Genomic DNA, 25,049 nt, shown 5'->3' with positions numbered 1-25,049 from the left:
CCTGAAGTCCAAGGTTTTTGATGTGAAACTGCTTGTTCAGTCCAACCAACAGCCCCTCTTATACCATACTATGTTGACTTTGTTATCAAATGAGACAAAAGGCAGCAGAAGCTGAAGGCAGAATCTATTTGTAATTTTGCTTAAACAATTAATTATAGAAACCAATTAATTAATCAATAGTTTTAACTCCAAGCAGCTGTAAATCTTCAAACCCTCTGGTGCCTATCGTCCAATTCAATAAGGCTTATGCATAATAATAGCGGTCTGGATCTGAGTATTGGTCAAATAGTGCTTAAAAAATTGATTTATCGAGTGACAAAAAATCAACGTATTTGATAATGTTTAATTAATTTAAATGTAAATTATTAATTTATTAAAGCACACATTCATTTTTCCAGCGTATACTTCTTAAAAGTTTAGAGTTGCTGCTTTTCTCTATTTAAGTGTATGGTGTATGTTATGGTTGTTTTTTTTAATCCTGTTTTCGCTTTTTTTTTCTCCCCTCGGACGAATTTAAAAACGGTGACTCTATATGAGTTGAAAGCATTAAAGTGTATATAGTCTGTGTTGGTTTATTGGCTTGGTGATCCACCGGAGGCTGTCAGTCTCCAGTGTTTGAAAAACCCACTTGTTCGCCGGCACCTCAAACATGGTCATGAACTGCAGGCATTCACGGCATGCCGCTGCGGTCGGTCACACATGCCTATTTTGGGAAGGTAAGTACCCTTTCTAGACGTGCCTTCCAGTCAGACATTGTAAAAGTCTGCTTCCAGGGGGGGGATTCAAGTTATGTGTAGTTATCGCGGAGTAAAGCCATCGTTTGCTCAGTGTTGTTTAAATACAGGGGAACGGGCTCGATGCAGAGGGCGTGGCCGCGAACGCTGACGCTTCGTGTTTATGGCGAAGCCAGCAGCTAACACTCAAATACGGTAACGCGTCAGACCTTCAAACCAGAAACGGTATGTTGTCACATTAGCATCGGCGATTTGTCGACGGTTGATGAAAGCGTGATCTGAAAACTTGTTTATAAGCATTTCAAGTGATGTCATGCGGTTTTTTGTCGCCTACGAGTGTCGAATGTTACTCACATCCCGACGCTAACGTTAGCTCACTAGCTAGCTAACTTTATGCTAGCTGCCGGTGAAAATGTAGCCGGAGTTGTTTTTTTTATGTATTATTTTTTACCCTAAACAAGCCCGCCAGCGTCAAATGGCTCTTGTGATTTGTAAATTAGCATTTGGAAAACGTGTCGCTTTGTGTAAAGCGTGCATCAGTGTGTTGTTTTTTGTTGTTATGGAGCATTTGTCAAGTAAGCTAACGTTAGCTGTCAGTGAAATTAATTTGTTTATGTGTAAAGCTAGTTACTTACATGACTTATTTTATAAATCACGATTCAAACCCCCCAAAATAATGATATCGCTGGACCCCTAATAATGAATATAACTCGTCTAAGCAGACTTAATTATGTATTGCCAATGTTACATGACATTAAAGTATTTTTAGTATATGCAAATGTATGTGCATGTCTTTTACTATGACACAAAATACTTTTAACACACGTTTCCACGGGGAAAGTCACTAACTCTCACATACATTTTGCAAATATCTATAAAAATAGGTCAGTATCAGTAATAAGTGCATTTCTGTGTTAAAGCATGTAATAATTAAATAGTTGTGTGACACACACTCCCTTCCACCATGTTACAAGATGTCTATCACCCCCCCAAAAAATTAAAAATACTATGAGACTTTTCAAATGTTATTTTAATCTTTATAAGCCTTATTTTTAAGACCTAAAATCAACATTGTGTCTTACAGCTTTTAACCCCACCTTCTTTAATAATGTGTTTCAGTGTGCCGTTGTCTCATCGTGGCCTGGGGTGCCATGGTCCTCAGTTACACATGAGCTCTACTATGTGGTACATCATGCAAAGCATTCAAAGTAAATACTCATTGTCCGAGCGGCTCATCCGCACCATCGCAGCCATTCGTTCATTCCCACATGACAACGTGGAGGATCTCATTCGTAAGGTAGGCCTCATCTTCCAGTCCAACTTATTATTATTCATTTGTCTTTTGGTTTCATCGGTTATATTGACATTATCATTATCTCCTGTGTGCCCTGAGGGAGCTGATGTAAACCGGATGCATGGTACCCTTAAGCCCCTGCACTGTGCCTGTATGGTCGCTGATGCTGACTGCGTGGAGCTGCTGTTGGAGAAGGGCGCAGAGGTATGTCATAGATGACCTGCACATTGAACTATTCCCCATAGCATACCACAATATTTGAGTTTAAAATACTACCTTCCAAACAGCCACTGAATGATATGAAAGTCAACCTGCAGAGAGTGGAGCCTTGCTTGTAATAGGTAACCCATCATACAGAACATTAAAGCAGGTGTGAACAGGAACAGTTTTTAAAATGCTTCCCCCATTGGTGCATTCCAGAAATCTTAAACAATAAGCAAACATGGAACTGAAATTATGAGATAATTACAGTTTTTTAAAAATAGTTTTTGGCAATAAAGGGTTGCTGTTTGACACCCAATTCTCCATTGTCAGATGTTTCCACCAAATACTTAAACACACAAAGTGTTTTGCGTTCCACACTGTGGTGTCACGATAAATGCAGTAAAACGTATCCATATAACCAATTATTTTTGGTCCTTACACGTATTTCAACATTTTAGCCAGGTATAGAGATGTCTATTTTTTAAGGTTCTGCCTCTAAGACTGTATTACACTTTTGTCATATGCAGGTACATACAGCAGGTACATACATGACATTTAACCCAATCTAAGCATTAAGGGCAGTGGGCTACTATGAAGCACTCTGGGAGCAACTTGGGGTTCAGTTCCTCGCTCATACTTTGACATGTAGGAGCCATTTAATCAGGAATAAGTTCTAAAAATACAACGGGTGAGTGCCCTGATACTAATGAGTGTATGCCACATCCCTGGCCGGGAACCTATTGTTATGTGTTCTCGTCTGTTGCTCTCTGTCCGTTTTTTTCTCTTCACTACTGATTGTCAAATAAAGGTGCAAATGCAAATTTAAAAAAAAAAAATCACTGTGAACCGTTTTAATTAGGACTATTTGGTTGAATGTAATTCCAGAATATTTTTGTAATTTGGGTGAACCAAGCCTGTAATTGTAGGACTCGCAAGCAGCGCTACAACAGTTTGGTATTTTCCTGACCTTTAAATTCTCTTTGCCCGTCTGAGTGTTATTTTGGTGCCCAACTACCACACCCACTGATCTATATTCCACCTCAGCCAGCCCTTTGCATGTGTGCTGCTACCCGTACTTGAACCAAAATGTCAAACCAAAAGTGTCCTAGTTCCTTAGCATAACATTGCTTTTTACATTACATTTGCTTATCAGGTGAATGCTTTGGATGGATATAACCGAACAGCGCTGCATTATGCAGCAGAGAAGGATGAGAGCTGCGTGGAGCTGCTGTTGGAGTATGGGGCCCAGCCAGACGCCTTGGACGGCAACAAGGACACTCCACTTCACTGGGCCGCATTCAAAGATAACCCAGAGTGTGTGAGGGCCCTGCTGGAAAGCGGGGCTTGTCCCAATGCTAGGGACTACAACAATGACACACCTTTGAGCTGGGCAGCAATGAAGGGCAACCTGGAGAGTGTCAAAGTGCTATTAGACTATGGAGCCCAGGTCCATGTAACCAACCTAAAGGGCCAGACCCCTATCTCCCGACTAGTTGCCCTGTTAGCACGAGGCTTGGGCACCGAACAGGAGGAGGAGTGCCTTGAGTTGCTATGCCGTGCGGCAGGGCGGTTTGAGATCCGGCGGGCTGATGGCACCCTTCCTAGGGAGCTGAGTAAGGATCCCCAGCTGCTGGCGAAGCTGACCAACATGGTGGCTCATGCTCCCACGCTGCGCTCTCTGGCACGCTGTGCTGTCCGTCAGAGTCTTGGAGTCCAGTTCCTCCCCACTGCTGTAAAAGAGCTTCCTTTACCAGAGACGATCAAAGACTATTTACTGCTGAGAGACTGAGGTTATGAAACCATTAGAGAGCTCTCAGATCTCACTGGCTGATTATTGGACAGCTCATCACTCAACATTTATTGGCAAAGAAGTGTCTCCGTTGAATTATTATATTGATTATTATTGTCAGACATTGCTCCTCGTTTATCAAACCTCGCAGATGAGTGCAGATTTATGATCCAGGAGAGATGTGCAAACCTCCAAGTTTTCTTTTGTTTGTTTTTTTTAAATCTAGTGATTGGACAATGTGTAAATGAGCAGTGCATATTGGTAAGTTTGATCAGTTTTGTTTGTGTGAAGATTAAGTTAATATTGCTTCATAAAAAAAAAAAAAAAAGGTATACTCTTTTGGGTAACTCTTGTCTGGACAAGAACAGTATCAGCCCACCCTGCATTGAAGAAACCCTAACATCAGGGTTGTTGGGCTTCATCATAGGAATTGAATCTTGTCATGTCCAATCATCCATCTGTTTACAAAGAGCCAATGCATCTTTGACATTTTAAGTAGACTTATTGTTACATTTTTTTTGTACACAAAATTTACAATAAGTATGATATTTTCTATTTTTAATGCTTAGTATTGCATAATGCTTAATGCTGTTATGTTTTGTCACAGATCCTAAGTCAATTTTAAATGTTGAGTTTGGTGATCACATTATATGCTCATTGTAAGAGTAGATTTAAATGTAAGAGGTTTACAATTGAGGGCTAATGACTAATGATGATGCAGATCGTGAAGTGGTGCTCGGTAATTAATGTTGTTTAGTGGATATGATAGCTGAAGTGGACATCTTTCTCTCGATAACATCTCAGTGAACTCTCACTGCAATCATTTCTACAATACCAAGGAAAAAAAAGTACACTTTTGACAGAAAAGATTGTGCCAGATGGGAACAGTTTTATTCATTGTGTAGAGACAACGCAATGTTGCAGAATATTGCCATTGGTTTCACTAAAAGGTGCCAGGCATACTAATCTGACCCTCTGAAAATGTTCAACGCTGAAGTTGATGTCAACATGCCTGCTGTTATATACGATTTACAATTTATTTGGGCTTCATTTTAATGAAGGGTGACGTTGCCAAGGAGGAGTAAAATATTCTCTTTCCCCCCCTTTTTTTATTTTAATTTCTACTATGGTTCTTTTCAGTCTTATCTTGCAAAGGTTTGGGTTTTCAAAGGTGCTCCCATGTCCAAAATATTTGCAGCATATGTTTAAAAAGTACTTTATTTAAAATGAAACATTAAATATTAGAAATATGAGAATGGCATGAATACTACATTTTTTTTCCTTGTAAGACTCATTCAATAAGCTTGCAAAATGTATTTAAGTTTGTTATGGCATATGTCTGAAATTTTACCATTTTGTTCTTGATTTTACTTGCTTTTGTTGCTGTTAAAAATAACCCCTTAGATATCATCTTGTACACCTGCTTTTTTTTCTGTCAAAGAAAGTAAATGCCATTATACTCTATTCCTTTTTTTCTCTCCATTGTTCTTTGCAAAAAATGTTTTACTTGAGGTTGTTTAAAATGACGACGGCTATAATACGTCTAACGCTACTTTAAAAGCTTAGCAGTACTGGGCGGCGCAACCCTACTGAAAACACTTTTTCAAGTTTTATATACATTGGCCTTTTTTTTTTTTTACAGCAGGAAAAGCACAGATGTTACTGATGACATTGCCAATGTTATATTCAGTGTCCCAGTAAGTAAGTCACAGTGAGCCAGCATGCTAAACAGCAGAACTCTGAAACCGAGCCCAAATGGAATTCAGCCATCATTAATTGAACTATTTACACCTGTGCTTATCCTGCAGCGTTAATACAATGTGATTTAATTCTCCCTGCTTTGATTCCTGCACTTATTTCTCAATGCTTTTGAAATTAAACTTTTCCATAAACCTGCCAGGAACATCATGACGATGTTTTGATATCGACTTAATGCCAGGAACACGTGGTCCTGGCAAACACACAGTAGCATGGACATTCATTGAGTAAATAAAAAGGCTAGATGACGTGAATTTGTGTGCAGACATTAGTGATTGGGATTGAATACAGCTGTGATCACTTACTGCATATTCAGTATAATTAGAGCTTTCATTACAATGAGGGCCAAAAATGAGAAACCACATCATATATTTACAGTCAGGGCTGTTGCTGTTGTTGGAACTGCTCCTGAGATATTTCAACGACTTAAGTCTTTACAACAATTTATTATACCAGTGGAGAAATAAATAACTGTTAAAGAGGAATTTAGAGTCATTTTGACATTTTGGTACATTCAGTTCTCAAATCATCCACTAGGAGTCTCTCTAACCTTGTCTCTGAATGCACATTCACCTTGTTAAAAGGCCTCCGAATGAGATGTTTATTGGAATTTGCATATTGGAGGAAATGTATGATGTTGTGTAAGCATTGCTACATCACGTCTTGTTCTTAGTACATTATACATTTTCAAACATACAGCACGAGATGTTTTAGCATAATCCCAAATTCAACCATTGCAGCAATATTATATTTCTGCTCATTAACAATGTGTTTGCCTATTGTTTTAGGCTTGTGCACTGTTTTGCCTTTGACTGCCACAGTCAGGAAGTTCACTTCCAAGGAGAGAGAATAGGGTTAGAATATCAGGAAGGAAACCACAGCCAAATGGGCAAATGACCCCCTCATTTTCAATGTTCATAGGTGTATTCAATATTCCAACAATTTGATTTGATTGTGTGATTTGTGACACATCATAACAGTAATAAAAAAAAACATTTGATTTGAAATATAAACAAATACATGCAGAATAAAACAGAAATCACACATACCTGGGACTAACTTGGAAGACAGTTAACACATCACAAATTTGCCTCAAGGGGCTTTACAATCTGAAGAGCACACCATACATTTAGACCCTCGATTTTGATGAGGGGAAAAACTAGTTATTATCGTGGTGGGGCGTAAATCATAAAGAGAAACTTACAGAATAATACAATTTATTTATTTCAGTCTTAAAAAATATTGTTCAATGATCTTACTTTGTTTAAATGTTTAAACGGTCCTTTCAACGTCTGGATCCGTTCCTGTCGATATGAGAACTGAGGTGAAATCTCGCGAGGACTTGACGTCGAGGAGGGGAGTGTCAAATTCCAAGAGAGGAGAGGAGAGGGGAGCCAGAGAGAGAGGGGGCGCAAGGGTGAGTTTGTAAACACTTTATTACCCTTTAATTTCACCATCGATAATGACGAGTACGCGAAAGGGCGACCAAGTAGCGATCCGTGCGCCGGTTTTTGACGTTTGTTGCTCAAAGTTCACGTCTGTTTAATTGTCAGAACTGTTGTGGCAGCTAACAGCGTCCCATTCGGGACCCACTGTCTCGCTTTGCACTCAAGTGTCAGTCAGCTAACTTACTAACTGCTACCTTGTTCTGCTTGGGGAATGCGACTGTTGGCTCTAAAACACACCAGTTGGCCCCGCGTGTGATTAAATTAGCGTCGGTGCGTGTTAGCTGTCATCGTTGGAGCGGGTAGTAGCGCTGTTATGACACATTTTGAATGCGCGTTCGGCCTGTTGTTAACGCTAGCCACGCCAGCTAGCCATTAGTTTTTCGTGGATACGAAAAGTTGATTTCTGGTTTCTAACCAATGAGATTCGGCGGGGCGAAGTTACTGACGGGGGTCCGGAGCCTCGCACACGTTACACACCGTTGACTGACGCGCATATGGCCAATTGCTGGAAAGAAAAGGCGGTCTTGTTACGGGAAAAGGCCGGGCTAAGCATGCCCGTATGAAAGCTAAAAAATACTTTTTTAAAAGCTGGTCGGCGTTGTCTGGAAGAAGTAACTGACGATTTCAGAAGTTTTAGGGATTTCTGTTTGACATGGACCTCTTTCACATGCCTCAAACATCACGAAGAACAGTTGCCCATCTGTTTTTTGTTTTTTTGGACGGTAGAGTCAGACGTGATGATAATCTCGGTCTGGGCAAGAAGAGACTCTAAAGAAGTCGAAGTATCAAGTAATAATGATATCCATAGTATTGCAATTTGAGCTGTTGAACGCCCCAGGATCCGCATCTCCATGCATGTCAACACCTTCATTAGGAATGTAGGTCATGTTTTTGGCAGAGATGTACCTCATTCCATCACATAGAGTTACACCAGAGAAAACTGCAGCCGGTTTTGTCCAACCAAACATCTTGACCCACTCTGAGTAATAATATAAATTCGATTTTCTCTTTTCTTTTCTTTTTTTTTTTTTTACAAGAGATTTTAAAATACATTTGATGTTTAAAAAATATATGTTGAGCATGTATGCTTTTAATGTACTTTATGCCTTTGGCTGAGATGATTTGAAGTCCATTTTATTATTGACTTGTAGGTTCATTATTTGCCTTACAATGCATTTGAGTATTAAGCATAAAGGATTTTAGCAAAAATAAATGTCAACACTAGAGGCTGTGCAGGCCTGAGACACAAAACATCAAGTGACATGATCTTTTTTTTTTTTAATTTATATTTTTATTAATAAGAGCCAAAACCTCACGGCAAATGCTTTCAAAAGTTGCAGACCACTAATAACCTCGGTGCAGTGTTTTTGATTTAATTTTACAAAACTGCCCTGACTGGGTCCTTCCTGTGTTGTCCTGCATTGTCTGCTAGCTCTGCATGGATTTAGCTTTTAGGCCTTGTTAGTTATGCAGACATGGATATAGGATTTCATTTGTTCCATTTACCAAATCTCGGGTTCACTGTGCTTACATAAATACATATTGGCTGTTGTACACACCCAGTTACAGCCTAGATCTCCGGTCTCTGATAGGGTCTCACATTCATAGGACGTCACCTGTGATCCAGCAAATATCCATGATCCTTCAATTGATCAATCCCTGACGACTTTTGCAGCTTCTCCATTACACTCTCTCCGTATCGCTCCTTTACTTTTTTCTTTTCGTGGGGTCTCCCCTACCCTCTGGCAATTCAAGCCTCAGATTCCACAGTCATGGCTGCAGCGCGAGCTATTAATACGGTTTGTTTAGTCAGTTTCCTAGCAGGCTGCATCAAACACTGGATGGCTGTGGCTGATTATAGCCGGGACTCGTTCCCCTACACCTGCTGAGTCGGAGAAATCCAAGTTAACAGTGGGACTTTGGCAGCGGCTCAATGAGAGGCACCGGAATCAGGGCATTTTGACTTGCTGCATGTCACCTTGGACGAAAGGAGGCAAAATAGGTGGACTTGATATCCAAGCTTGTTGTGAATATCAGTCATGTGCATCAGGACTAACGTGACAAGCAGACTGATTTATTGTCCCTCACAGAGTAGAGGTCTGCGTGAAGCTGAGCATTTTACTGTGTGCTGTAAAACTTTACAGTGTCGACTCATTAATTACTCTCAGAGTTTATACTCCGTTAGACACTTCTTTCAGTCAAAGCAATAAATTAACAGCGCAATTCCCTTCTGTCTCCATGTAAATCTAGATGATTACAGACAGTGCTGCAGTTTTTCAATTTCAATTTCCTTCAAGATAGATGGTTCCACTACGAAATCACGTAATATATGCCAAAGTAAAGATTCAACACATCTGTTTTAACCAGGTTAAGAGATCGGTTGGGGCAAGTATGAAAACAAATGTTTTTTTCCGCCCGTCATCTGAAATGTACGGTGGAATTCGCACAAAATGAAATCCCGCTTTTTGCTTTGTTGCCAGCCAGCCAAGTTAATGTCTAGCATGTCTTTAGTATGATGTAAACTCTGAAGTCTGTTCCCACTCCTCACGCCAGATGTGTCCATTTCCCCACATAGTCCACACCCTCGGTATAACGAGCTAGACGGAGTATCTCGTTTGCAGACACATCTCTGCCCAAATAGACTCAGTGGATTGGAAGCACTTTGTGAGGGCCCTGGCACCAACCTGTTGCCTTTCTCCAGAGCATGGGAGGTCTGCAAGAAATCAGACTGGTCTGCAAGAAGTAAGGCTGCTCTGCTTTGCTAGCCTTTTTGACCTGCACGGAGAAGGACAGGGCTTTGGCTTGCAAACCCGATGCAAGCCGACGGACAGACTGAGCTGAGTTGGAGACACAACGGTTAGGCCTGTTACAGGCCCGGTGTCATGGGAGAGCGTTGTATTCCAGCGCAAGGCTTCAGTAATCATGTGTTGGCTCAGGGGCAGCTGTCCTCGGCAGAGAGAGAAATGGAGGGAGAAGGGAGGAAAATATACTGACTTCAACACTGGGAAAACTTTCAGACATTTATGCCTGGCCAACATAATGAATAATCTGTCCCACTCAATAATGTAAGGCTACATGCTCAATCCGTGTTGTAGGTACCACAGAGGTTAATGTGGTCAGTAGAATACGAAACATGTTTGACTAGCGTTTCTTTCCAGTTCGAGTAAATGAACGTGATTAAACAAGTTTTACAAACAAGTCAAAACAACACAGAAGTACAACAGCTGTTGTATAACAATCAAAACACACGTTCTGGAGGTGGATCGTAACAGACATCCAAGGGTCATATTCAAATAATCAAGTCTTAACACCATCGCTACTTTTCAGCTCACAATTGTGTTTTAGCAAAGCCTGATTGAGTATTGCAGTAGTCAGGAGCTTTTGTCTAAAGGTTTCTACTTGTATACATAGCAAGGTCCTTGATGCATGTTGGTAGTTGTTGTACTGTCAGTGGGACAGTGTTGTGTAATAGCTGCCAGATGTCACTTTGGGCCAGTTGAGAGTGCTACAACATTAATGTCCCTTGTCTATCGCCATCAACAACCCTCCAATACTGTTATTTAAATTCAACGACCAAATTATTTTTCTCAACTTCACAGTTTGTCTTCACATGGAGTGTTGTTCGGGGTGGTTCGGTGGGGTTGGGGATTTTGGGGGTGGGGGTGTTGTGAGGTGTTATTCTCCTCTGTGGAGACAGCTGATAGAAACTGTGAGCCCCCCACAGCTTTATTTTATGTCACTTCAGCTTCAGGCACAACAGGAGGAGAAACCAAACATAAGCATGTACATATTTAACTCTTGACATTTGCATTACTCGGGAAGAGAAGAGAGGGATGTAGAATTTCGTCCATAGGCATGTTGAAAGCTTTGTAAGTGTTTCCCTTGCATTCAAATGCCCAACAATGCTAAACACATGTGCCTCTGTTTTTACAGTGTTAACATATATTAATGCTGTGTTAATTACATCTCAATTTAATCTTTAATATTATGTTTTTACAGCACAGTGCAGGACAGTAAAGTTGAATTGCAGACAGTATACATAACATTGCAATTTCCAATGATTAAATGGTGTGAATTGTATATTCTTAAAATGACCTACAACAGCCAATCGCATTCAGAAGTGAGACAACCTGAAGAGGGAATCCAATGTAGGGAATGTATTTTAAAATAATTATCATTACATCATTATTATTAGACTTAAATCTGACAATAGATCAGAGATAATTTTGTTCAGCCCTGATATAGAAGAAGTGTTATTGAGAGAGAGGGAGAGACAGAGAGAGGGAGAGAGGGGGGGGGGGGGAGACAGAGAGAGAGGGATAGAGAGAAGATTGAATGAGGGGTACAAGAAGGTAAAAATGTTGGGAGGTGCGAGGGAGGTGAGTAGAGGGAGTGGTGATGGGAAAAAGAGGCAGGAGAGGGAGGTGTCTTTTATGTAAACGGTAGCTGTCGTTCTCTCATGTAAGCAGCTCCTCACTCCCCAACCAGGAGCCCCCCTGTGTGAAGGAAGTATCACCAGGGAAACTTTGTCTCGCTGCCTCTCTGCATGTTTTCCTCCTTGCCAGGGTTATTTTTAAATAGCAATCGGCTTCCTGCTCAGACGAAGGACTACAAGCCACAGCATCCCTGTTTTGTTGTTTTCAGGATTTGCCACTTCACAAGAAAAGCAGCAACAATGTTCTCCTCTTCTCCTTTCCCACAGTTACATTGCAAGCTCTTTGCAAAAATGGGAGACGACAGACCTTTTGTGTGCAACGCTCCTGGCTGTGGACAGGTAAGTCGTCTCTCTCCTTGGCTCGCCTCGTCCTGGCTTTCAGGTGTCTGCATGTGGGTGATGGTGTGGTGTAGTTTTTCCCTTGTATGAGTACTCCCCAGCAGTTAAATAACTATTTAAAATGTCATGTATTTTACTTTAAAAGAGGTATAATTAAGTTTCATATATACAATGGGAGGACTTTAAATCCCTGAATAGGCTTCAGATAGCATTCTAGCTACCGTGCTGTCTTATGAGACAATGCTGTCTCCTTTAACAATGACTCACTGGAAGCTCCGGTGAGTAATCAGAGCACAGTTATTGTTTCAACCTGTCACTGTTGACTTCTAGTGCCTGCAGACACAGGTTTGAGCCACGGCAGTGACTCAGCTGAGTGCCAATAGAGCTCTCACATGCCAGCAACGTGGTGCATTGTTGGAGCTTGGACTGATATCAGAGCAGATTAAAAGAAGCGTGCTCTAGGACTCATGATGTTCAGCACAGGAAGTATCACGACTGATATTTTGCTGAATTTGCCGTCTGATTCCTGTGTTCAGTTGGGTGTGATATCCTTAGAGTTTGTGATGGATTGTCCTTCCTGGGATCTGTAGGAAGAAAGTGTTTTATGTGGTTAAGAAGCATTTGTGATTTATAAGCCGCCTTCCCTTCCCTTCTCTGATCAGAAGCAATCTGTTGTACATGGAATTTGCGGTTTGAACAAAAGGCCTCTAAAGCAGCTAAACATGCGTGTGTCGGATGAATAAATTATGATTTGTTTGGTTATTTTCATCTCAGAACATTATGGACTCCTAGGGATCCATTCCCTGAACATTTTAACTTTCCTTATACATGTTTCTGCATATTTAATTTGTAGATATCATTATTAATTAATTTCGTCTCTAGTTAAAACAACAGAATCACATGGAAGCCTTTCAAGGCAAAGTGACATGGATGACAGACTGTGCTGGTTTATAGCTGTGGCATAAGTGTCATGGTGGCCATGCTGGCAAACAGGTTCATTACATAGAGCAACATTATCCATGTTGACAAATGTAAATCTAATATTCACTCTCTTTTACTGTTCATGTTCACTACATGTTCATGAGCTAGTGTTAGTCGTGTGTGTCTGTAGTTTGGTGCTGGGCAGGTAAGTGGCCAGTGGCTTCTTCCTGTTCATTTCTTTGTCGCTAGCTGGACCTGCTTCATATGAAAAGTGTTGTGCAATAACTTCTCTTGTGTCATAGTGCTACATAAGTAAAATTGACTTGACTTACGAACGTATGTAAATATGGAACTATTTGATCAAAGAAAAAAAAAGAAAATGTCCCAGGTATTTGATGACAAACTGTTATACATTTTGTTTAGTACCAAAAATATATTGAGTTTGATACCCCGTTTAATACAGCTTAAGTATGATTCTACAGATTGTTATAAAGGTGAGGCATGTATGAAGGTGAGGTGCTGCATTTATATTTATTTGATGATATTTATTTTTTTGCATTTAGGCACAGAACATCCTTTATGTTTCAAGCGCCTTATGTCCAAATGCTGTTCTACTTCTGCCTTTACAAGCAACAGTTGTCTACCAGGAAAGTCTGAATCATGCCCATAATAGAACCAGGATGATTGACTCCTGGCTTTGCTCAGAGTTTTCCTTTTACCAAGTTAACAACAACAACAACAACAACAGCCCCCCATTATACAGTATGCTGCCCAGCTTCACTGTGTGGGGAGGGGAAATCCTAGCTGCCAGTATCTCATACAGGGAGATTAGTTGGAGATAGTTTCCTCTGCTAGATCCAGCCGCCGTGTTCAGAGGGAAGAGACAAATGAGACATGTAGTTGTATTGGTGATGCTGCCTGGTCGGACTAAAAATAAGCCCCTTGACACTTGACTGTGTTTCCACTTCACTCTCTCACAACTGATCTCGCAACTGCAACAGAGCCCCAAAAATAGGCTGCAGCGAATGGTGAATAGGCTGGTTCCAGAGCCAAGATTATTCCTCCTACGTCTGACTGATTCACCTCGCCACTTCTCCAAAGAAGAAGTCTCAGATGGTGGCTGTCGGTACTCTCTATTAAAGGTCTGATTTGCCCGTGTGCCAGACCTCCTGTAGCTTCCACTGTAGATATTTGATAGTAAAAACACAGAACATAGGCTAATGTCAAACTTAACTGAGACACACATTTTACACCGTGGCTAATTAGACAATATTATGTATGGTCGCATTAGCAGCCTCTGTTGTGATATGTCGGTTCATTTGCTTTTGCCATGCAATTGGTTTTCATACTTTTTCATCAATTTGTTGACATTTTCAACCATTTCCGTTGCCCATTCAGTTGTTTCTTTTTAAAATCATTTCTGGTCTCATGCAATCCTTTTTTTTTCTTTTTCTAGATAATTATAGTTTGTGTAAAGATATCTGAGCCCATGTCCTGCAGCTATAATAGGCCCATTCAGTGCTGTCAGACACGAGGAATTTTACACCACTGATACAGTGCTCTTTATGGTTTGTTCCATAGTGTATGCAATACAAGCTGCATGTGTTGGGCTGCACCGCCAATAGATTATTTGCCTGTGATTATTGCAGTTATGCAATGTGATATCTGCGTTATGGTATTGTAGGTTATTTCCTCAAGTGACCAGAACAAGTAGACAATTTCCCGTAGGCTTCTTCAAATAATGTGTTTATCGTTCCTCTTTTTTTCTTGTTCACTTGTTCCAGAGGTTTACCAATGAGGACCACTTGGCTGTACACAAACACAAGCATGAGATGACACTGAAATTTGGACCACCCAGGACCGACTCTGTCATTATTGCAGGTAGTGTTTTCCTTTGAGGCAAATGCACAGCTTGTCTGATATCTCCCTGCAGCGATATCTCCCTGAAGACTGTTTAGCAGCAGCAGCAGCAACATTATATGTACAAGCTTGAAAGACACGTTCATGACATGTTTTTTGATAGTCAGAGTGTGAGCTAAGTGTGAAAATGTTACTTTAATTAGCAATCTCTGTTGATTCCCTTTTGCCAGACCAGACACCTACTCCCACCCGCTTCCTAAAGAACTGCGAGGAGGTCGGTCTGTTCAACGAGCTGGCCAACTCCTTCGATGACGATGATGAGAAGAGAGCAAAGAACTCCGTAAGAAAGGCTTGGGGTTGATGGTTTATCAGTCCTTTTTATCTGTGGCCGTACATGTGTTTATACCTGATGTATTATTTTTTACAGAAACCAATGGAGTTTCTTACAAGACTCCCACACAGTGAAATGTTGCTTTTCACTTCCTTCTTTCTTAAATTAGGTTTAAATGTAGTAAAAAAAATATTGCTTGCAGAAATTCCTTCTTTGTTCACATAATTCAAACAATTGCAGTAGCTTGTTACGGTTTTATTTAAATAGATCAGTGTGGTTTATTGCTCTCTAACCTCTGCTGTGGTTTTGGGTTTGTGTGCGAAATCAGTTTCCTTTTTTAATGTACTATCGTCTATTACATGTGTTTAGTCATGCAACCTTACACGCTTTATCTCTCCCTCACTGTACTACTCAGCACCCTGCTCCCAACTCTGTGGCCGTTGACATGAGCATGCACACATCATCAGATGTGAAGGTGAAAGAAGAAGAACCCGTAGAGGTCGACTCCTCGCCACCAAGCAGCCCTGACTCCTACTCTGATGATTCAGATAGCTACTCAGAGCCTCTGGTAAAAGCAAAGGTAGGGCAGAATGGGAGGAGGGGGGATTACATGAGGGTATAGAGAAGAAGGCAGATCCTTAAATCATGTACTTACCTGATGTGCTAATTCTCCCAGGACACACCACCCAGGAGTTCAGCCCCCACCCCGACTATTGTGCGTCCAGGTTCCCTCCCACTACACCTGGGCTTTGATGCCCTTCAGCCCACAATGCCATCCCCCACCTCTGTCATCACACAGACACCACCTTCCAATCGTACTCTGGGGTGAGTTGAATTCAACATCGATCTACTGACCTCCCATGACCGTTTTAACCCTGATTTGCCTGAATTAGCTTTAGAGCTCTTTGAAAACACATTCCTTTAAACGCTCTATCTTCCCTATGCAGAGGAAGCACTCTTAACTACCACCAAGAGTCCCTTCAGCTTAAACTGGCAAGAAGCCCACGCTGTTATTGACTTAAATACCTCATTACTTTGAACACATTACATAGAAACTCCTCTATGGAATAAGCCAGACACCCCTAAGCAAATTGCAGATGGAAAAATATATTTAAATAATTTTAGACACTGGGTCCGCAATAGCTATGTAGACCATCCACAAAGCATTAGCTCAGTGAAGCCTTTTTTCTTTTTTACAATGTGTCGGACATTTCTTCTTTGTAGTTTTCTGAACACTAATTTGGTGATTGGAAAAACAAAAGAATCGGATCTTGAATATGAATACGATGTCAATTTGTGTAATATCCTTGAAAATGTCTCAGGCTATACTAGTCTCAACTAAACAGACAAATACAATTTATCATCTTTAATAGAACCTATTACGCTCTACATAGACGTCACAAAATATATCAGAATGCCTCTCCTGATTGCCGGTAATGTCAAACCTGTGTTGGCGATTTGCTTCATATGCTTTGGAATTGCTCTTATCTGGAACAATTTAGGAAATGCATGGTTCGAATAACTTCAGATATTATTAAATAAAAATAGAATTTCTTCTGACCCTAGGCTCTGGATCTTTGGAGACGCAAGTATTTATTGTAATAAAAAAAAGACTTCTTTTTACTCATGGGTGCAGCTGAGAAAGCTACGTTCATTCGTTTCTCTGAAGCAGTCAGGTTTCTTATACCAACAACGGGTCTTACTCGTTCTTTTATTTCCTGGTTTATAAAAAGAGTTGGTGGATGAATCACATTGGATAATATAACATTTGTCATGGAACAAACCAAGTTAACCAGCTAGCTAGCACATTGTGTGAGACGAGACGACACAAATCTAAATTATACTATGACATCACAAAGGGCATGACTTCACCTTTCTATCCGTTTGTGGGAAATTACTATTTTGCTTCATTAAAAAAAGCACACATTGTTCACACACAGTCCATATTTACCTGTATTACTATTACATATCTGCTGGTTGCAACACCTGTGTTGAACCTATATGATGCTTATGAATGAACCTTTCAAACTCAGAGTGCAAAGATGTTTTTTTGTGACTGCACACTTTTATATATTTCCCCAAAATTCCTTTCACACGACATCACGTTTTTTAAGTGAAATTTGATCTATATTTCTGTGAGGTGAATATAAGTGTGGATTTTGTGAGGTTTAAGTGGATCATTTTAGTTAAGAGGTGATAGTTGCTTTGTTCCAGAAACTTTGTAATATAAAATTGTAATTTACACAAACATGACTGAACCTCCCCGTTCCCGTCTGCCTGTCTAGCTCGCCAACCAGCCACTACCCCATGATGATGCTTCCCTCTGGTCAGGCAGTGCCTGTGCTCCCTGGTCCAGGACATATGCACTCTGTCATTAATGTAAGGCAGACCGACAGTCTGAATATGTTTGATTTCAGTTTTATAAGTAAGACGTTTGTTCACGTTGTGAATACATGTGTATTTGTGCATCTTATCTGGTCTCCAGCTGGCCCGACCCATGAGCATGGTACCCAACATTCCTGGAATCCCTGGTCCTCCTCTGGGAGGCAGCAGCAGCGGCTCTAACTCCCCTTCTGGCTACAGCATCCACTCAGAGGCCAAGATGGTCAGCACTAGATTAGCTCACTATTTTTATCTCTTTGTCTGTTCTTTTTCTCTCGATCTTCACCCTCCAGCCTTCCTTTGCACCGACTTAGTTTGTTCATCATATGACTTTTTTACTGCAGTTACTTGTTTATTAAACCCTGTAGGCACAGACACACCAAACTGACATCAAAGAACTAGTGGCGACGAAGGCCGAGTGTTACGTCGCCTCAAGTGGCCTGTGTCTTTGCAGGAAGTGGCAATTGAACACAGCGCAAAGACTACAGCTAACGGCCCACTAACATGTTGCCATGTCGGTACGTTCTGCACCGTGGATGAAGAGAACTGGATGCAGCGTTGGAGGCGGGGCCATGTTTATTCTTACTTAAGTTGCTCAGTGGCGCATGAAATGAAAAATGTTTGACTTACGAGTACAAAATGACATCCTGTGATCATCCACAATCATGGGACCAAGCAAGCGCACTAGCATTTCCTTTAACCCCGCCTCCCAGCCCTCGGTCCAGAGGAAGGGTCGCTATTCTTGCTATTAGTGCGTTTTACTTATTCTTCTAACTATTTGGACCTTATGATTTAGATAAGGTCTTATCAAGGGTTTGTACTCACTTACAAAAAAAAAAAAAAAAAAAAGAATCACCTGAGTTAGAGATGTCTCCTTACGAATATAACTCTATGGGGGAAAATATTTTTGGGCCCAATATCATCACATGACAAACCCAGAAATGTTGATTTGCCCTCTATGTAAAATGTCCTTCAATGACTAAGGGATTGTTCTATGCTTGTGTGAGAGGAGATAACTCTTCATAAATGCAGGTAGTGGTAGTCTAATTGTCAGACCTAGGCCTGCCGATATACAAGCAGTTTATGATACTTACATGACAAAAAGCAGCCAGTTTGCCACAATTTAACACCTTTTTTTCCTCACTTCAGTTTCTCTTCTTGTGCACTGATTTGTTCAGCAGAACAGCCAATCAACATGTTCAATTGCCGACTTATGCCAATAGTGGGAACAAACCCCAAAAAACCACAGATGCTCAAATTTGCCACCTGCTGACCGTCGGCCTGGTGTGGAAAACGCTGATATGCCTGCTTGCTCAGCTGTTCCCCAGGACCGCAATTTAGGTTTCACCCACATTTTCTAACCTTGTCGTCAAAATAATGTGTAGAAGGGTTTCAAACTATTTAATAATAAATACGCAATATATTTTCAGCCCCCGCCTTATTACTCTCTGCTGGATAAAGCATCATATCCCAGAGCAAAATCATCTGCAAATTGTTCTGAGAACATATAACTTTAGTTGACTCACATTAGCTACAAGGCCTCCACAAGTTGAACCCAGTGCAAAAGGGTTGGTACAGAACAGGATGTCACATGGTTGTGCTGCTAAAAACTTGAAAACAAGCTGAAATCTGTGTGACACTGTCAGGTCAGCATGGACACAGATGTCTGCAGAATTAGAGCACCTTTTTAAATTCATGCTCTCTAAAAGTTGGATTTTTCTTGAGGCAAAGGGCTCTACAACCTGGTGCTTATTTGATTACATTGTGAAAACATAAGAGATCCATCAGGTGTATTGCCAATGTGTATTGCATTGCAGTGTGTCAAAAGCAGAATATCACAACACAAACATCATCCCACAGTACATCTGCTGCACATGTGTGATTAACAACTTACTTTAGGATGTATTCAAGGTTAATAACTAATTTTAAGCCAAGTTATTGTTGCTGATACTATAAATTAGTTTAGGAGTGAACATGAAGTAGAACATAAAATGTAGTGCTATTGATATTTAATCTGACCTGTGATTTTTTTTTTTTTTCCGATGCTTAGATCTTTTCTGCAGTTATAAAGCCAGTTATAGTTTTTACATTACACAGTTAATACTGTTGGTTTGGGCTGTAAATTCTAAAATGTGTGCTTGTTATAACTCTCCCACAGCGTCTGAAGGCTGCACTGTCCCAGCAGAGCCCATCGGGATACAGTATGGGGATCATGGCCATGGGCGGCAGCCCCATGATACCTCAGAGGGCAGAGCAGAGCCAGCTGCTAGTCCAACATCCAGATGCTCCATCACCTGCACAACCTCAGGTACACTGTGTTAGCAGTCAGTAGTCAAGGACCTAACTGTAACATGACTTTCAAGAGCATCCATCCATTATCTGTAACTGCTTATCTGCCAGTATATCACAGGGCTGACACATGGAGACAGACAACCATTCACAATCGATTTAGAGCCATCAATTAATCTAAACTGCATTTCACTGGACTGTGGGAGGAAGCTGGAGTACCCAGAGAAAAAACAACTACATCAGTTGTTGTAATTGTGTGTCAAATAATGAAGTTGATAGAAAACAAAAAATCCTGAAAATGGGCATCTCTCCCCTTTTAACTCAATAACTGTGGTGGCACTTACATCTGGAAAATCTCAGAAAGTAACCGGGCTAAACTTTGTTTGATATATGATATACCACGTGTTTCAGTTAGAATGTTGGGTTGTACTTCTTGTAGTGAGTTGACTATAATGTGCTCTGACTAAAATAACGAAACTGTGACTCAAACTTCCCTTTTCGATCTTGTGTTTCTTCCGCTCCGCTCCCCTGTCTCTTTGTTTCCTTCTCACCCTTACCCTCTTCTCCCTCTAGGTATCTCCAGCACAGCCTACAGGTGGGCGGCGGCGGCGGACGGCAGAAGATGACCCAGATGAGCGAAGGCAGCGATTCCTCGAGAGAAATCGGGCAGCGGCATCGCGCTGTAGACAGAAACGCAAACTGTGGGTCAGCTCGCTAGAGAAGAAGGCTGAGGAGCTCTGCAACATGAACGTCTCGCTGTCGGTGAGTGGGCCTGGAGTGGGTGGGTGAAGATGAAATGTGGCCTGTGGGAAGCCTTTGTTAGCGTGTTAATCGTCACAATCGCTGCCAACCTGCTGGGGAAGTCTGTACAGCATTGGGTATTTTCACGAATAGTTGCAACTTGACTAATGACAACTTGTTTCACATCATTGTGTTATTTGGTGGTTTGAGGTTAATTTTTTTACTTGACATGACCACTTCTCCATTGTAAGCTGTATTGCAGTGGGAACTAGATTGTTAACTCCTTTTAGAGCTAAAAAGATTATTAAAAATCCATTAGGGAATAAAGTTTTTAAGGTCTCTTTGTTTTGAATAATACACCCCAGGGTTACATTTACATTTAGGACATTTAGCAGACGCTTTTATCCAAAGCCACTTACAATAAGTACAAGTGTTGGAAGAAAGTGCAACAGTATATCAGTACAGTAAGGATTTCACAAGAACAAGCTTCAAGCACGCCCAATTGTTAAGTTAAACCCGCTAATTTAGTGCTGATTTTTCTTTTATGTGAACTGTATCTCGAACTATGATGTGACTTATCTATGAATTATTGAAAAATGTTGAAAGTCCTTATTTTCTGATCCTTCAGAACGAAGTGTCTCTGTTGCGGAACGAGGTGGCTCATTTGAAGCAGCTGCTGCTAGCCCACAAGGACTGTCCTGTGACCAACCTACAGAAGAAGACTGCCTACTTAGGTGAACCTTTTATAAAAGGATGCTGTTTTACTTACCTGGTCTGAATGGTTCTTAAACAGTTCCCTGGGGATACAGTTAAACAACAAAGATCATGTGCGCAGCTATTCAGTAATGCTGGAAAGAAGTGTATTCAAGGTTAACTGAAAAGTTAAGTTTAAGTATAAATCTGTACTTGTGTCGTCTTTTTTTTTTTCTGTATAGTTGCAGATGAGAGCATGAAAGACACCTCAGAGCCTACAGGTTCCCCTGCCCCGGTGATCCAACACAGCTCTTTGCATAGCCCCTCTGCAGGGCACAACGGCCTGAGCTCAAGGGCAGCAGCTGAGGCCATGGCTATGTCTGTGTTGGCAGGAATGGGCCAGCAGCAGAGGGCTGAGAGCGGAGCCTCTCACATTATCATGGCTGCACAGTCTCAATCTGCTGCCAGATGATGAGCGATGCCACCATGGCCCAGACTTGGCTCACTCCTCGTCACCCAGGGGTAAAGAAGAGCAGAGGAACCCCCCTCCTCCCAACTTTCCCCCATCTAGAAGTACAAATTTCTCATCTTGCCCTTTGCTCCTCACTACGCTCCTCTGCTCTCTCCGAGCCTCCTGCGGAGCCATCATGCTGTGGCCTGGAGCTCAGCAGCAGCCTTCTGGGAATGGACTGAGACTTTTGAGAGAGCTTCCTGTTCACTTTGCCATAGACTACAGGGGCTGGACTCCAACCTCCCATCCTCGTTTCCCCCCCCCATCTGTGCTTACCCGTTCATCTCTCCTCACCCTCAGTCAAAAATGACTCTTCACTGGACTGTAGGACAGCGTCGCTCTGAGTGAACGCCTGTAATGAACCTCCTATGTGGACACGTGTGCACAGTTTAACACACGGGTGTTGCATAAACATTCTCGATCAAATCATATACCAAACAACACGTGGGGCTTTACAGTGTTTTCAGCAGGGAATTGTGCCTTGTGCTCCTCAACTTTTTAGCCATGCACACACACCCACACACACACCGTCACAGCTATACATCCTTAGCTCCAAAGATGCAGTAGGGACTCGGATCTCAAATATTCGCTCAATCCTTTTGTAAACGGTTCCACCTCAAGGTGATCTCAACACGGACCCAAAACCATACCTCAATTACTCCCCTTAATGATAAATGAATAAACTGTGTGTGTGGTTAGCTCTGTGCGTATACGGTATATTTATGTGCATCAGAACATAGCAGTTTGCCTACTCCTGATCCGATACGTTGATAGCTGGATTGTTAGCATGTGACTTTTTCTATTAGGGTGTTATGTTCTTGATACAGCCATGTGCAGCTATATATTTTTTTTATTAATCTGCACACCCTCTCAGATTAGTCCACACAACCAAAACATGTTGGGTTGACAGTGTATTACCTTAAAATTAGTGTGCTTGAGCAATGGTTTCTGACCTGAAGGGAATTCAACCTCCCCCCTCCTCCTCCTCCTCCTCCTCACTTTCCTCTTAAACAAGCAGTTTTGCTTGTTTATTGGTTTGTAAGTGGATCCCTTTCCTTTTTATATGAAACTATTCTAGTGACTGTGTTTCTCTGTGTGAGCCCTGGACTTACTGTAACTGTTATTTTCACACCTCTCAGGATGGTTGCACATCCATGCTGCTCGTTGGAAGTGCAATGAACCCAGTCTCTTTGCTCCTTACCAAACCTAAACAAAGCCATAATGACTACAAATCAGATATCTTCATCTCCAAAGACCACCATGTCCTTGTTCTGGGGGACACAACGTAAATAGCCTGACTGTTATTTTGCGACTCAGAGGTCATAGTGACACAATCTACAGTATATCCCTGCTTGTTACTTGCACTTACACGCAATGTCTGATAATTTTTTGCCTTAAGATCACATTGGTGCCTCCGATATCCCCTAAAACACACAGATTTGCTCATGTGGAAGCAGTGGAGCCGTAGGGAAATATTTGTCTGAATTTCTTAATTTCGGAAAAAACAAAAAACAGATGAGAAACAAAATATATACTTGTTGAAGAGTCCTCAAATCCTTTAAAACGGTTAATTTAACCATCAGTCTTTCTGCAGTGACCTTACACGATACAATACTTGCCTGCCATCTGGTGGAGAGACACAGCAAAGTTATCTTCACCGGTAAAAGCTTTGAGGGAGGAAAACGTTCAGATATCTTGTGACTATTTATGAATGCCTCCAGTTCTTTAGAAATCATGCCCACGATATTTTACCAAAATAATCAGTATATTTTTACATAAACACCTGAACAAGCAGTTTGCTGCTGTTGTTTTTCCCCCTCAGTATATCTGTCTTGCTTAATTTGTCTGATAGGATCTTATATTTGCAAGATGTCATATTTCAGAAACATGATATCTGTCCACTAACAAACGGACACGTCGTTATGCACTAAAATAATGCAGGTTTATTGTTCCTTTTGTATTTCTGTTCATTTAAAATGTTTGCAGTTCTCTTGTCCTCTTGGTTTTTTCAGAGATATCCCATTGTTTAAAAAAAAAAAATCATATTTTCTATCTGTACTGTATATGTTAATGGAAATTTGCTCAGCAACTTTAAAACCTTTCACCTTTTTGACTGAACCTTTAGTCCTACAGTCCCAATGGCGACCCCAGTGTTTTGTTGTACTACGGAGCTGGCACTATATTTGGCTGGCAGTCCCCTTATAGACGATTGTTCATATGAAATGAAAAGTCAAACTATATCTAGCTTTCATGTAATTCATGTCCTTGGCACCTTTTCTGTCATTTCTTGTTTTCTTGTGTTGTGTGCTATTTTCAGCACTTTTGTTTTTTTCCAGCAACCTTTGTCGTAACGCTTCTGATTGTACTGATGAATATAGAAACAGATTTCTTTAACACGCAGATTTCTCTTCTGTTTGTTTGGTTTCTCTACATGAACTGTCATTAGTCCTTTTTTCAAAAAGTGATTTTTATCCCCCTTGGTTAGATCTCTAACGATGAATTTGGTCTTGTCTTTTGACTGCTCTTCTAACTTATTTTTTTAATTGGTCAACTAACAATCGCCGTTACAGTCTTTGGCATATTAATGTTACCTAGAATTGTTGTGAAAAGAGCAATTTAATGAAAAAATGCAACAATGTGAAAGTTGCATTGTATTTTAATGTTTTTTCACACTCCCATTGTTGGACTGATGATTTCAAAAATTGTCCTTGAACTGTACATATCTGTACTATATGAATATATTTACTTTTCCATGCATGTCCAAGTGGAATACTATGAACACTTACAGTGCTGCAGTTTTAATTAAAGAAACTACATCTTAATGAACATTTATACAGTTTTGCCTGTTTGTTGTCTGTTTAGATTCACAACAACAACAACAAAGAGGTGTCATCTGTACGTTTGCTATAAACAACTGGAAACTGGTTAAATGTGGTATGAAAGAATATTCTGTATGCTGGAACATTGCTGCTTTATTCCTAGTTGTTCATGGGCTGCCAAGATTGTGATTTTACTAATTGCTGTATAGAGAGGAGCAAAAATTACAAGTACTATGGTTCCTGTACTTGAATATTTGTTTCATGTACTTCAACTTTCTTTGAAGGACTAAGTCTCCAAGTCCTCTTTGAGTCCTTTGTGTGTTTCTGGGACTTAGGAGCACGCAGCAGCCTGCGGTTATATTCTACAATTAAAAATACACACATTGTGATTATTTTATAGACTTATCCTATTTATTTTACACTTAAAAATGTTAAATTGGACTGCATTTGGATCAAAACATTCATAGATAAAATTATTCAGCATCTAGAATGTTATTCCTG

At 40.8% G+C, this 25,049-nt stretch overlaps 1 protein-coding gene across 5 annotated transcripts; it reads left to right on the top strand.

The window, feature by feature from the left end:
* Positions 1-662: 662 nt before the first annotated feature.
* asb8 (ankyrin repeat and SOCS box containing 8) lies at positions 663-24,561 on the top strand. Of its 5 annotated transcripts, XM_084016202.1 has the most exons (14): positions 663-716; positions 1,854-2,031; positions 2,128-2,232; positions 11,930-12,001; positions 14,707-14,803; positions 15,013-15,122; positions 15,529-15,693; positions 15,790-15,938; positions 17,399-17,492; positions 17,599-17,718; positions 19,654-19,803; positions 20,358-20,546; positions 21,154-21,259; positions 21,461-24,561. In XM_084016202.1, exons 1-14 carry the CDS (start codon positions 700-702, stop codon positions 21,688-21,690), a joined length of 1,782 nt encoding a protein of 593 aa, XP_083872328.1. In that variant the 5' UTR covers positions 663-699; the 3' UTR covers positions 21,691-24,561. The 5 variants fall into 5 exon arrangements, with proteins under 5 accessions (XP_083872328.1, XP_083872325.1, XP_083872327.1 ...); XM_084016198.1 differs by lacking the exons at positions 663-716; positions 1,854-2,031; positions 2,128-2,232 and adding an exon at positions 7,150-7,196; XM_084016199.1 differs by lacking the exons at positions 11,930-12,001; positions 14,707-14,803; positions 15,013-15,122; ... (6 more) ...; positions 21,154-21,259; positions 21,461-24,561 and adding an exon at positions 3,386-5,917 and having other exon boundaries at positions 701-716.
* Positions 24,562-25,049: the final 488 nt, after the last annotated feature.

The sequence above is a fragment of the Eutrigla gurnardus genome (assembly GCF_963514095.1).
Source record: "Eutrigla gurnardus genome assembly, chromosome: 8".
In the NCBI taxonomy this organism is placed as follows: domain Eukaryota; kingdom Metazoa; phylum Chordata; class Actinopteri; order Perciformes; family Triglidae; genus Eutrigla; species Eutrigla gurnardus.
This window is presented reverse-complemented; position numbering and strand designations above follow the sequence as displayed.

What these genes read in the sequence shown, in the direction of transcription:
- asb8 (XM_084016202.1), top strand. An exon ending in TGTTGGAGAAGGGCGCAGAG is followed by an intron (nt 2,233 to 11,929) that starts GTATGTCATAGA and finishes CCTTTCCCACAG; the next exon opens with TTACATTGCAAGCTCTTTGC. An exon ending in ACGCTCCTGGCTGTGGACAG is followed by an intron (nt 12,002 to 14,706) that starts GTAAGTCGTCTC and finishes CACTTGTTCCAG; the next exon opens with AGGTTTACCAATGAGGACCA.